Source organism: Coptis chinensis, chromosome 9 (genome assembly GCF_015680905.1).
Source record: "Coptis chinensis isolate HL-2020 chromosome 9, ASM1568090v1, whole genome shotgun sequence".
NCBI lineage: Eukaryota > Viridiplantae > Streptophyta > Magnoliopsida > Ranunculales > Ranunculaceae > Coptis > Coptis chinensis.
The window spans coordinates 67117559-67131836 of record NC_141464.1 but is presented as its reverse complement, the minus strand read 5'-3'; the positions used below and the strand labels follow the sequence as shown (position 1 = coordinate 67131836).

The following is a 14278-nucleotide window of genomic DNA, read 5'->3' as shown; positions in this document are numbered from 1 at the left end:
GTTCTTTCATCAGCGACCTGGAGAGCTCTGTGTTGCGCACTCGACAGGCGTTAGAGAATGCCACTGTGGCAAAGGACTCTTTAAGACTGCTCTCCATGCATAACAGTTCGGCTTTGAACCGACCTAGGAATTGGCGAATGGTTTCATCCTCGCCAAATGAGAGCTAGAAGAGTGAGTCAAGATCGGCTTTTTTACGTTTATTATGGACATACTGACTAGCAAACAGATCGGTTAGTTGCTCGAAGGTCTTTATCGAGTCTGGCTTAAGTGAAAAGAACCAATCGAGCGCGTCATCTTTGAGACTGGCAGGAAACAAACGACAATAAAGATGATCGAACTCCGGTGCACTATAGAGTGCAAGGCTTTGAATTTAGCGAGCCACGTGCTGACTAGGACACGTGCTACCATCATACATTGGAAAACGTGGTTGGACAAAATCTGGAGGAGAAGCTCTACTAAGTACCTCAGCAGTGAACGGGGACGCGCGGTATGTCTTCAACATCTTTTGAACGATCTGGGTGGCATCTTTCTTAACTGCACTTTGGTCGATCCTTTGTGACAGTTTGTTAATCTGTTGATTAACCTCGTTGATGCCATCCTCTGCTAAAGCACCTGGAGGATTTTACATGTCCACTTGCGCACGCAAAGCAACATTCTCCTGCCTGAGCAGGGTAATGTGCTCGTTCATTGTACCTATTTGACCTGCTAGACTTTGGATTTGAGCTTCGAGGCTTGCCATGCTTCGTGGGCTTGAGAATTTTGCTTTTTGGTTTTAGGATTTGTGAAGTGGTTTCTCAAGAAATCGAGACCACATACAACGCCAATGTAAATGAGCATTTTAGTCTTCCCTTACATACAAGATTAGGAGGAGAAGGGGATTGGATATTGGAAAGACCGAGTTCGTTGATGAGCAAACTGCCTACGTATCTATCTCTTTGATTCTGGGGGGAGAGAAGAATCAGGTCTCACGTAGTTCATGTAGGTGGTATTTATAGACACTGGGAGTATAGATCCACGAGACACGTGTACTGACATGTACAGGTGTGGGGTGGAGATTAAGAATGAGTGTTAGGTTGGTTTTGGTAGGAATTATGTAATGATTGGGAGTGGTTGTAGTAGTTCGTATATCACGGTGATTGGAAGTACAAGTATGGCTCTGGTAATGATTGCCTCTGGATAAGGGATGGTGTCATCAGATGAAGCGTTCTACTTGAGGTCGTCTGTTCGACCTGTGATATCCTGAAGCGAACTGAAGTAGACCACCTACATGAAGCGAGCTGAATATGAAGCAATCTTGGGGGTAGGATTTCTGCTTATAAACACGTGCTTAATATTCCTGAATAAGAATATTACTCACTCGCAGTAGTCAATTTTTAAAACACCACGCACTAAGGATCAAAGTATATATATTCCTAAGAGGATAAGAGGGATGATGTTAATTATTTTAATAGAGCTTAAAGTATTTAATGAAGGTACGAATGATGAATCTTTGGGTTGCTAAGCTAGAATACATTAATTTGGTTGTGATAATATATGATTAGCTACTTTAAGAACTATCGTTTAAGGCTAAACACGGATGCATGCTTCCATATTTGTGGGTTGGAATCAGCTGTTAAGGACAACTTTTAGTGGGTCTGAAATTCTAGTTGCCTGCATTTGACCTAATAAATTTGTTGACTTAATGAAGCCAATGAAAAAAATGGAATTTCAAACTTACTTCCTCAAGTTAGGACTTAGGACAATGTTGTTTGTGTAAGACAACCAAGATACAATTAATATTTCTACTTCAATGATGATTTGTCTTTGAGTGCCCCCATGCAACTTATACCACCAAAAATTCAATATAATTCGATGGCTAAAAGTTGTCACTAAAAGGCTTTCGTGATAATTATGGCTGTCAGAAAAGTCGTTGGCGAAGGTAGTGTCACAAATGCATCATTGACGGGTTAAAATTGTCACTACAACCATTGGCAGTGCTTCCACATCCGCGACACCTATGCAACTGTTTGCAACCATGACCCAGAACGACAACTAAGGCTTGTCAAGAATTCCAACAGTTAGCGTGATGACCCAAAATTGTCAGCTTAAACAAGATATTTCGATGGTTTAAAGTCGTTAGAGTTGCCAACAGCTAATTTCTTTCGCAAATACTAACAACTATCTCGACGACTCAAAATGGTCAATATAGCCAATTTTTTCCCAACGGTAAATTCTCAGAATGGCCTACACTTATAAATTGTTGCAGAATGTGTCATTAATTCTCAACAATGATGAGCTTTTGCTGTTGAAAATGGCATAAACCAATACTAAAGCATAGTCGCCAAAGATTATAATATAAAAACAATTCGTACACCACAAAACCACCTCAAACAAAGTTCCATAACCAATACCCTTTTTTATTAAAAATCAATGTGCATGACATAGAAGTACAAAACATTTACAATCTCGTATACTACACTACAGAATGTTGAGCTCCCGAAATCAATGGATAACTGAAGAAATACAACAACACATTTACAACTAGACACCTGAGATATAGCAAAGCTTCAGCCTAGTAGATAGATTCATCACTGCATTACTTACTTGCAGCAGCTTCCGCTTTGCTCCTTCTGTTGCAGTGCATCCCTTGACCTTTTTTAGCCCAATATCATTTGTTGCAACCAACAGTATAATAAGTCAATTAAAGCTATTTCCAACAAATATAAACACTTGAATACAAAAGAGTGCATTTATAAAGCAAATACTAATATTTATTAGGATACCTTTACCGAGTTTTTACATGATACAAGTGAGAACAATATTGTACTGAGAGCTCTTGGAGTCTTGGAGTTAAAGCTTGTTGTCACAACCTTTCTATTTGGATGCCCCTATATCATCCATATTATATAACTAGTATACATTAGATGAGGATATTAATCATTAACCTTTCAACATAAGAAACAATATAGTTAGGAATCTCCTAATTTGTCCAAGCAAAATATATATATCATGATCCTAGTTAGCGTCATATAGCAAGTGAAATACTCCTCGGCATGGAATATTGGCTAAAATAGCAAAATTGGACTTCAAGGGAAGTTGATGCAGATCAAAGTCTACATGCAAAAAATTATTTAGGCATGCATAAAGAATCGACCACACTAATTCATGAAAATAAATACCTGTAGTAATTAAAAATCAGCAGTAATCATATTCCAGCTACAAAAGCACCTCCAGCACCAGTAGTGTGAAAGCATGAATTCACGCTCCCCATTGGACCTAAATGTGACAAAAGCTAGAATATCAGCACCAGGAATTAACCAGACACATAAGAACTAACAATAGACAAAGCTATAAGAAAAAGTGAGGGGTGGAAAAGATGTGATGCACACTTAAACCAAACTAGAAGACATAAAGAATGGAATGTGAAAAATACGAACCATTATTTAGGATGGCAATGATGAGCACCATGAATGGTGGAAAGTCCAATTTCCATATAAGAGTGAGAAGCATGAAACCAAGCTGTTGCGAGAAATATAGAAAAGTCAGAACTAAGAAGAGCATCCAAGATCCTTAGAGTGTGAATCTCGGTTTTTGTTCAAATGTGTTACAAGTCTGTCACTACATGAGTGTATCTAAACAACTGAATTAGGCATCAAAAAATTTAGGAGTGTGTTTGGCAACTGAGACTGGAAACTAATTAAGAATAGAATGGAGTAGGAAACCATTGGAATGGAATCTATTAGAATAGAATTTGATTCCAACTTACAAAATGTGTATTTGGCAAACGTTCAGAAATCATCGGAATTCAATTCCTACTTCAATTAATGCGTTTGGTTGCCGTATAGAATCCTCTAACAGACTCCAATTTTTAGTTTATTTCCCCATTTTCGGATTAGAAATAAAAAACCGATTCCCATAGTCTAGGATTCCTTTGGATTAACAGGGGTCTGTCAAAGACTTAATAAAAGGAATTGGAGTCCATTTAGAATCCAATTCTATGTCTCCAAATAGACCAAAAGTGAGTGGTCCACCAAGAATTCCAGTTAATTCCACTCCTCAAGTCCGATTCCTGGTAAACAAACGCACCCTAGTGTTAAACCGTATAACTTTCATTTGATTGATTGTATATGCTTCTAATATGATACATTTTTTATTTCGCTCCATCGATTCCTTATAAACAGAAGGTCTCAGACTTCTACCTCTTTAACCAACATGAAAAACAAAAATTAAGAAAACAAAGACACCCAGGCATCCGCTGGGCATAGCCTGACACATGAACCCCTGTCACCTATGTTTTATCTAGGTTACAGTTACAATAGTTTACCACTATAAAGAATCACTAAAGCTGAAATAGAACTTACCACAATACGAATTGTAATAGAAACTGCATAAATCTGCAAAACCAAAAAAACAAAAAAAGGATTCTTTATATAGAACATCTTGGATACTAAAAAGGAGCTTCTTTTTTGTTAAACACGATGGTTGCGATCTAATTGACATGTACCGTATAGTTTTTCATCCTTTGAAAGATTGCTCGGCTGGTCAATACTGCACTTATGATAACACTAAGGCCAGGTTCTATTAGTACAATGTCAAAAGCACTGCGAGCTGCATCAATTGCATCAGTAACAGCTATTCCAATGTCTGCCTTCTTAAGAGTGAGAGCATCATTGACTCCATCACCAGTCATTCCACATATATGTTTTCTAGCTTGCAAGCGTTTAACAATTTCATATTTGTGCTCTGAAGCAACAGAAAACACGAGAAAAAGTCAAAATAGGTATAGGCATTTGTAAACTACTTTACAATAGGACAAGAAGACCTAATAAAACAGCCAAATGCAGTATAAAGAAAAAGAGAACAAAATATCAGTCATCTTAGTTATGATGATGATGGCCACCAAGAGAATGCAAATGACCAAGTGGAACCACTCCAAAGCTTACAAAGGTAGAGGAGTCCTAAGGATTTTGCTATGATTATCTCCTTGTCATGCATGCTCCTGGTCAATCTAACCAAAACTTAGACAGACAAGAACGTAGCTGACATTCAAGGTTGGCAAGACTTCATGTTTCATGTCTGAAAAATGAGCGGCTCCCTTTGGACCAATGACATGTTGGGGTCAAATAACAAAACAAAGCAAAAGGAATTATAATAAAACATTACCAAGAAAAACACCAGCAAAACCATCAGCCTTTTCTATAAGTTCATCAAATGACAAAGGTGCTAATGATACATCTTTGTTTTGGCTCAGTAAAGCTGACAAAGGATACATGTTAGTTCCCATTCCCAGACGGCGTCTAACAAAAACTTAATGGCATCACTTAATAGACACAGGACAGATTAAAGAAAAAGTAGAGCATGCTTACTGTCAGCTAAAACTGAAATGGGAGAAAAGAAAAGTTTGAGATTAAGAGCTATAAAAACAAAGGGCATGTTAACAAGTACAAGCAGATATTGTATAAAATTGTCAGCCATCAACACTAGCATTTACCGTTAGGCAGAAATTGAATTATCTATGACTTTCAATCATGTCCATTATTAAGTAGCCAAATAGGATTATCAAGTTATGACGTATATATGCTCAGCTTGAATACATTGTTAATAAGTTGTGAGGACAAAGAAATGAATGACCAACTATACATATTACGTCACTAAATGAAGGGCTTGCATATTCTAGTGGTTGTTCTGAGTTAAGGACGCTGCCATGTGGCAGCACCGCCCAGACTTAAAGTTGCATAGCTTTAACATTAACACGACCTAAAAACAAGAGAAACCGGTGTCTGAGGAGTTCATAAGCAGAGTTGAGCCATACCTGACAACTGGAATTTTGGTAAATGGTCATTGTCCTGGGGCATAACTTATTTTACCCCTATCCTAAATCCCAAATTAAACAAGAACAGGGTCCTCCAGCCCTCTTCCCCTAGTTTAGTCAACGTATACCCTCAAACTAAAGAGCTTAGTACAGAAATGAGGGAAAAGAAAGAAAATGAAAATGTGATACTAGAGGAAGCATGTGCCTCACACTCCCCAAATAGATAGTTATACAAAAATTGCACCTACGGAAGTGTCTACAGCTTGATTTTTTTTATATATAATTTACAGAGAGACAAAAGATTAATTCTATATTCTGAGATCAATTAATAGCTCGCCAAGGTGTTATGGACTTATGGAAAAGGCATGATAATTTCAAAGCATTTGATAAATTAAATCTACCATAGCGATGTCTATTTTTGTTACAAGAAGTCCCACAACCAGTAGAGGACATGAGTTCTAAGCTCCTTATTCAAAACTGGAAGCTTGATAAAATAGCATGTGCAAAACCGTTCCCTAAGTCGATACGCCAAATAAGAGATCACCATAACCAAGTTCAATACGATGAAGACTCTATTGTATTTAAATTAAAGTTATGTGATTCACTCTACAAAAGGTAACAAAGTTTGGCATATTAGGAGTTTGGTTTGGGGAAAACAAATGTGCTTGGAATTTTATTAACCAGACCCCTGCCTGACCACTTAAAATTTTATTTGTATTATACTTTCTTCACATTTTTCGGTGAGTAAATTTCATCCATGAAGGAAGCATAGAACACTGCATAAGGATGGCAGAATCAGGTTAAAACTCTTCCAAATAGAGTATACAAGCCAAATAGCGTATGAAACATATTTTCAAAAAAGTCTATTAATACTAGCTAATAATCTGCTAGTTGTTATAATAGCTTCTTATCTGAAAAGGATGAAAAATAAAATAGAATTTTACAAAGACAAAATGCATATGATTTGACAAAAAAAAAAAAAAAAAAAAAAAAAAAAAGGAGTTGACATATAAAAGCATTTTCTGAATTATTTAACAGTAATATGCAAATAATTACCTTTCCCCAGTCTACAAAATCAATTAGTTCTTCGTCCATAGTCTCTTTAGCAGAAATTTGCAAGATTTTCTCTCTTTCTCTTTGAGTTGGCTTTTGAAGATGAAATACTCTATCCATCCGACCAGGCCTTTGTAGGGCCTGATTTATTTGCTTCAGATTTTTGGTTGTAGCCATCAAAACAACTCCATCTTGCTTTTCAAACCTGTACAAAAATGACATTGCACTTGAGGGAAAGAACCAACAGATGAAGAAGGGTTAAATATCTACACATAACTAAGACTTAAAACAAAACATTCCAACTCATTTCCCTAACCATTACACCAATAAGGGGGAAAAGGAAAAATTGAAATTAAAAAAGAAAAGTGCAACTGTTACATTAAAACGAGAAAGAAAGCCCCCAAAAGCAAAAGACTACAAACAACAAAGAATCAAACAGCACTATGTACTCATTTTGCTCGATAGGACGCCCACCATCCTCAATCAACAACAGTCCCCCACTTTCATTTTCATAGACACTGTTAGAGCTCTTTGTGAGTCATTTGAAGTTTTCCATATTGTAAACATACTATTTCCTATATAAAACGTGTGAGAGAAGGCCGAAACCAATTAAGCCATGCTCTCTTTTCTCTCTCCTTTCTCTCTAAACTTTTGGACATGCTTCGTTTGTTTTGCACTTCTTTTTCGGACACATTTGGCATGGTACTAGAACCTAGTTCAGAGATGTTTTTGTTGGTATTGACCCAGATTTGGATGCTCAAGTGGAATTTGGAGCATTCCAAAAACTTCTACAGATACTTACAATGAAAATGTTTCTCCTACGAGAACCAAAAAAAAGGCAACACTATAGCGTATTATAAAGGTATTATCTGATATTATATGGAAACTTTAATGTACTTAAGTTTTAGGATTTTTCTATTTTGTCGCCTTAACAAATAAATATGCATACAACTTTCATAAAAGCATTATTTTCTATTGGAGAAGCGCATTCTGGTCTTCGGGATCCCATACTTCACTAAAGGAACTTCCCTACAAGACATCGAATTCCACCTCATCCTATTGCCCTTACAAGTATACAACACTGGCACATGTTCAAAATCACCTACAACTCACAATCCCTTTTAGTGAAGTCTTGTTATCTAGATCCGACAAAGTAAACAATATACACTACAGGAAATGGCATCCATGATGGATCTATTAAACATGGAGATATTAAAAGTATAAATCAGTAGTGCCGTTGAAAATGAGATTTACTTCAAGAAATGTTATCAAGCATCAATAAGAAATTAACAGTTCAAAGAAATATGAAGAGGAAATAGTTTTCAATGGTACCCGTCAAGTTCCACAAGAAGTTGATTAATAAAAGTTTCATGATCTTGCTTTTTAGTGTGGATATATTCGCCACGAACTCCGGCGAAGAGGTCAAAATCCTCAACAAAGATTATAACAGGTGCCTATAAAATGGACATAATCAACAGAGATTAAGAAATAGAACGGATATGTTGCTCTACAAGGAAAAACAAATCTATAAATGACGTCACATAAATAAACAACACAAGGTTCGGATAAATCATAGTGACACCCTAAAAAGTTTAGGATAGGGGAGATGGGGAGTTGCAAGCAAAGAAAATTGAAGTTACTGAAGAAGACAATAAAAAGCAACACCCAAGGACAATATAAAGTAAAAGATAACTCATAGCGTGCATAGGACAATATTCTAGCCTTTATTCCTCCATTCTAGAATAAATGCAATCTTATGGTAAGTGCGCATACTTCATTACATGACCTTGTCTGGAAAAACAGCAATAAATAAAGAAGATAGTAAAATCTCAAGAAGAGTTTATCAAATAATTACCTCCTAATAAGAGAGAGCTGAGATGATACCAGGTAAGACCACCATGTCCCATTATTAAAGGTTAAACCTACCTTTTTCCCTCCTCCTTTATCCGGGCTTGGGACCGGCAATGCTAAGCAAAAACTTGGCATTGGCGGAGTTAAAAAAGGTTTACCTAGAAGATGGTAATTTAAAATTCACTAGCACCACATAATACATTCAAAAAGACAAACTATCAATTGTCAAATAATATACAATTCAAATGACTTTCTTAGCCAGCAAAAGGGTACCACATAAACAACTACAAATAATAATACCTAACGCTTCCTCGACCGCTTTCGTATATTAGTCTTCTCAACAACCACTACATTTTCGTCAGGATCATTATAGATCAGCTCATCATCCATTGCATGTTCACTATTGTTGGTTCCAACTTCAAAGACCGGTTACTTAACCGATTCATTGGGAAGAATACAAGTTTTATCTTCATAATATGCCTTTGTTGGAACCTCTAGTACAACATGCCATTCCGAATTTTGGGATCTTTAGAGTAAAACACTTGGTTAGCATCTTGTGCAAAATGAATGGTTCGTCACCTAATTGATTAGAACTAGCGGTTCGACAAATTTACTAATCTTAGATTCGCTTCCTTATCACATCTAACACCATGGTGAGTCACTTTAACCCAATCACACTTAAAGAGGACAGGCTTGTACCCTTCTCGATACTCTAGCTGGATGATATCTTTGAGAACTCCATAGTACATCAATGATTCATCTACTGGAGTCTTGTCTTTAGCACTAGATCGACAAGTGGTTATACAATCTGTAAGCTACCCCAATCGCTCGGTACCTTTTAGTTTTCTCATTGTCCTTGGTAACATAGAGGAAGCCGTTTATGCATCTTGTAGTGCGTAGCAATCGACAAAGGTCCTTTAATAATATCTAAGAAATCAACATCCGTAGAGTCAACGATCTTCGTCTGTAAATATTAACATCAAAGAATTAGATTTGATCAATTAAAAGCAGGCAAATATTAAGTTATTTTCTAGTACCTGCTGTTGCAACCATGGCAAAAACTCTTCTTCGCTAGGTACCTTATAGTGTCCAGATTTCTTTCCTAAAGTTACCCTACGTTCTTGTAAGAATTCAGTGTATTTCCTTAAAGAAAAAGGGGGAACATTTAAGCTTACATAAAATGCACGATGATAATTTAATATATAGGGTTACAATAACGCATACCTTTGCCATGTTTCATATTTAGGATGACAGTTGAGTACCCAATGGTGAGCTTGTTCATATTCAATACCATGGATGACAAAGGTCTGACCTACGCCAACTGGTCCAGCCTCACCATTGTCATCAATATCATCTAAAGATTTAGCAGAGTCATCCATTTTCTCCTCCAGTTCTTTCAAAATACTTGTTTTGCCTTTTCCTTTGTACTAATTGCAATATATTATTGCCTCCTCATCAAGGTATCTCTCTGCCACACAACCTTCAGGTCGAGCTTTGTTTGCATAGCCTTTAAAAGTCTTCATAAACCTTCAATATTAAGGACGTATTAAGTATAACATATTTCAAATAATATGTCTACAATGTAAATAATCAAAATTACACCATACCTTTCAAATGGATACATCCATCGATAATAAATAGGTCCACAAACCCGAGCCTCATAAGCCAAATGGATAGGCAGGTGCATCATGACAACAAACACTGACGGAGGGAAATACTTCTCAAGTTCACATAGTGTCCTTGCCATATCCTTCTCTAATATTAACAGTGAATCAACATCCCTAATCTTAGAACATAGAGCATTAAAAAATGAAGAGAAGCTTTTAATTAAAGGGCAAATTTCCTTCCTATCCTTAAATGCATGTTGGATCAACATAGGAAGCAAATGCTGCATCAAGATGTGATAGTCATGAGACTTCATATGTGCACTTTTTAAGTCCATACCATCTTCTATGACAATATTCCTCCAATTGCTACTAAAACCAAAAGGGACACGTAAATCACGTAATGTCTGGAGAAATAGCCTTTTCTCTTCTTTCATGAGCCAATAATGACCAGGCCTCTGAATTTCCTTTCCATTCTATTTTTGCAGCCATAGTCGCTTTTTTATTTTCAGCCGCTTCAAATCTCTACGTGCATTAGCATCATCTTTCGTTTTTCCTTTTGTGTTCAGCATCAATGCAATCAAGTTCTCACAAACGTTTTTCTCGATATGCATAACATCCAAATTATGGCGCACAGGGATATGCTCCCAATACTCGAGAAACTTAAACAAAATTGAATGTTTACATAAGCAAGCTGATGCATCACCATCCGCATATTCATCATCTTCTCCCACCTTTCTTTTTTAATTTTTTTAGTTTTCCCCCACACCACATCTAGTACAGCAATCATTTTTTTCACTACTTGCCCACTCAAACGTATTGGTTGTCCATGAGACTCCTCTTTCTTATTAAAAGTGTTAGCGCATTGTGTCTTTTCTGCTTCTATCTGTAGTTGACAACCACCTCCTGCTACCCATGAACGCATGTTTCATTCCATATCGAAGCCACATAGAATCTGTCTTTGGACCGTAACAAGGATAGCAAAATTTACCCTTCGTCCTACAACCAAAAACATCCCCATATGCTGGAAAGTCATGTATTATCCACAACAACATAGCACGAAGATTAAACTCGGTATTAGTGAAAGCATCCAATGTTGTGACCCCTTTCTCCCACAGAACTTTCAACTCCGCAACCAAAGGTTGCAAAAACACATCAATGTCCTTCCCTGGTTGGCTTGGGCCTTCAATGAGTAGTGTAAGCATTGTAAATTGCGGCTTCATGCATAAACCCGGTGGAAGGTTATAGGGTACACATAATACAGGCCAGCAACTATGTGTTGTGCTAAACGTGCCAAAAGGATTAAGTCCATCTGTGGATAATCCCAAGCAAACATTACGAGGATCAGATGAAAAATCTTTATACCTTCTATCCATGGACTTCCATGTGTTAGAGTCGACTGGGTGCCTCATCTTTTCGGGTGTCATTCTTCCTGTTGAATGCCAAGTCATATCTTTAGCCACCCAGGCACTGCATATTCTTTTTGCGCCTTGGAGTTATTGGAAAATATCTCAATATTTTAGCGGGGACTCATTGTTTTGTTCTTCCATCAAACTTGAACCTAGACACACCACATGTGTCACACTTGATCTTTTGGAATTCTGTTTTCCCAATACAAAGATACAATTATTTGGACAAGCATGAATCTTCTCGTATCCAAGTTTCACTTCTTTAATGACTTTCGACGCATAATGAGTATTTTTTGGGGTGTTGTTATCTGGAGGTAACGCATCCTTTAGAAGTTGAAGGAGCTCAGTAAAACTTCTATTGCTCCATCCATGGCCCACTTTTAGGTTCAGCAGACTTCGTGTAAACCTGAGCACATTGTACTCACTACCATTGGACAAGGGGTTCAGATACTCTGGCATATTTCCTAACTCAGTAGGTGGTACCTCTCTAAATCTGTTCTCACCTTGAGTCCCTGTGTTTGGTTTATCTTGGACACAAGCATCTGGATTACCACCAGAATCTTGAGCCATTGAGTTTATGAGAAGCTCGTCAAAGTCATCCATGTATACATCTTCCTGGTGGTCATGGAATCTTGATTCATTATCGGTAAGCTCAAATGTTTCACTCTCACCATGCAAGTACCAAATCTTATAAGCCGGGTTGAAACCATGTTTGAGCAAATCTATCTTCACTTCTTCATAAGGAACTGGAATTCGTTGATTCTTGCACATATTACATGGGCATTGTGTCGTCTCTGTATCAGGAAAATGAACTTGCACGAATTTTACAAAGCTCGACACACCATCAATAAAATGTTGATCAGGAAAACTAAGATCAATCCAGGACTTGTCGTCTTTTGCAGAGACCCATTTCCATTCTGCAACATGTTTAAAACAAGCATAATTTAGATAGGCAAAGGCATATATCAATGCAATTATAAACAATCCTCGGCAAGATAAAAAATATATAAAAAAACAGAATCAAGAAAATGACAATTTTGTAATCTTTTGAGTCATATCAATCAATAGCAACTGCATAGTGAGAATACTGTATAAAATATGAGAAATTGAACTCGCTGAATTTAACTACACGGTGTAGATAATTTTTAATCGATTTTGAGAGGATAAAAAACAATTAGACAACTGAAAATAAGATTTAGTATTGAAGAAAAGTGCTTACTTGATCAAAGAGAAAACCCTGGTTAATACTGATCGATGGTCACGTAAAACCTTGAACTGGTAGTGACAATAGATATACACAATCTAACTTTGGGGAAAGAGAGTAAAAAAAAAAGGTTGTGTTGAGGGGGAAGGAGGAGACAGAGAAAAGATAGATTGGAAATTCCCATAACTGTTTTATGGGAACTTAACTTCCCATTTTAGTTGCTTTTCTTTAGACGTTGGGATTCAAAGCGATATCCCTCACTAAAACACGTGCGATCTCCATGTATACTTTGAGCATTAAAAGCGTTTTCCCTTGATATCTTAGTCACTATTCACTATTCAGTTGGTAGGTTCTCTATGTACAGTTTGAGTATTAAAAATCTGTACTCTTGGTTGGATTTCTTCAGCCATTTGTAAGGTAATGTTAGGGAAATATTAAAAGCATGCCTATTTTATTTTTATGGTTTTTTATGAAAAGAGCATGCCCATTGAATTGAACTAAATGAATTATCTATAATTGTTTTCATTGAAAACTATATTTCAGGTTGAAATAGAAGGAAAGGTATAGGAACTGGGTCAACATGGGAAGGAGCTAAGAAACAAGTATTACCCCTCTTTATCATGTTTGCCTCTCTGACATTCTCTCACTATCCTTTTCAAGACATATAATATGAATATGATGAGGGACCCTTTTGGCAGGCTGCTGAAGAGGCTCTTGATAATCTAAAATCCAGGTTTGGCACTCAGAGACGCCCAAGTTCTCCCAAGTGAGTCTTTATTGTTTGGTTTGTTTTTACATGTTTTTCTTATATTCTTCTGGGAGTTCTAGTTGCGTGGTCATATGGCGCTTATTGTTTATGTTTGCACAGGTGAGTTATTTTGTTCTGTTTATAGTTTGATGTTTAGGTGCAAATCCATTATCTGGGCTTGTGTACTTGGGGAGTGAATCCATGTCAGTCAACATACTCCCTATTTCATCATAGTTTCCCCATGGAGGACCATCGGAAGCACCGCTCAAGTAAGCGGTGTATCATCGAGATTGAAAGAGTCGCTTGCTCTTAATTCCAAGCACCTTGGTGGGGATCGGCACCGATAATAATCCAAATCCCCGCAAAAGGTAGAAAGAAATGTTCGAACCATCATAGGAATGATTGTCTCTTGATGAATCCATGTCGCAAGACTGCAGCGAGAGAGAGAGCGCCTTCCCTGGACCGATCTCCTCAAGTTATGGACATAAGAGCTATCACTCCCTACAGAGGGGAAAAATCCAATATCAGGCTATATATGGCCATATAACAAAATTGTTTTCACAACCAAAGAAGCTGTAAGATATAAATTTGTTTGGGACTGCTCAATTACATCATTAC

At 37.1% G+C, this 14278-nt stretch overlaps 2 protein-coding genes across 6 annotated transcripts; both read right to left on the bottom strand.

The window, feature by feature from the left end:
- Positions 1 to 2381: 2381 nt before the first annotated feature.
- Positions 2382 to 6690, bottom strand: LOC147477521 (plasma membrane ATPase 2-like). Of its 5 annotated transcripts, XR_015209371.1 has the most exons (7): positions 5143 to 6690; positions 4484 to 4722; positions 4341 to 4373; positions 3417 to 3498; positions 3159 to 3255; positions 2763 to 2867; positions 2382 to 2631 (listed from the first exon to the last, which is right to left on the bottom strand). XR_015209371.1 is itself a non-coding variant. In XM_086584807.1 (6 exons), the coding sequence occupies exons 1-5, from the start codon at positions 5261 to 5263 to the stop codon at positions 3185 to 3187; spliced, it is 546 nt and encodes a 181-aa protein (XP_086440933.1). In that variant the 5' UTR covers positions 5264 to 6690; the 3' UTR covers positions 2382 to 2867; positions 3159 to 3184. The 5 variants fall into 5 exon arrangements, 3 of the variants coding, with proteins under 3 accessions (XP_086440933.1, XP_086440935.1, XP_086440932.1); XR_015209370.1 differs by having other exon boundaries at positions 2763 to 3255; XM_086584807.1 differs by having other exon boundaries at positions 2382 to 2867.
- Positions 6691 to 9531: 2841 nt separating this feature from the next.
- On the bottom strand, positions 9532 to 13359 carry LOC147477520 (uncharacterized). The gene is made up of 5 exons (XM_086583194.1): positions 12928 to 13359; positions 10303 to 12625; positions 9920 to 10222; positions 9733 to 9838; positions 9532 to 9659 (listed from the first exon to the last, which is right to left on the bottom strand). Exons 3-5 carry the CDS (start codon positions 10072 to 10074, stop codon positions 9543 to 9545), a joined length of 378 nt encoding a protein of 125 aa, XP_086439320.1. The 5' UTR covers positions 10075 to 10222; positions 10303 to 12625; positions 12928 to 13359; the 3' UTR covers positions 9532 to 9542.
- Between the last annotated feature and the right edge of the window lie 919 nt (positions 13360 to 14278).

Coding starts and splice junctions, on each gene's coding strand:
- LOC147477520 (XM_086583194.1), bottom strand. CDS start 10,074: ATGGATGACTCTGCTAAATCTTTAGATGATATTGATGACAATGGTGAG. Junction 9,839..9,919: donor AAATATGAAACATGGCAAAG/GTATGCGTTATT, acceptor TTTTTCTTTAAG/GAAATACACTGAATTCTTAC. Junction 9,660..9,732: donor TGCCATGGTTGCAACAGCAG/GTACTAGAAAAT, acceptor TAATATTTACAG/ACGAAGATCGTTGACTCTAC.
- LOC147477521 (XM_086584806.1), bottom strand. CDS start 5,263: ATGGGAACTAACATGTATCCTTTGTCAGCTTTACTGAGCCAAAACAAA. Junction 4,723..5,142: donor TTTTGCTGGTGTTTTTCTTG/GTAATGTTTTAT, acceptor CTGTTGCTTCAG/AGCACAAATATGAAATTGTT. Junction 4,374..4,483: donor AAAGGATGAAAAACTATACG/GTACATGTCAAT, acceptor TTGGTTTTGCAG/ATTTATGCAGTTTCTATTAC.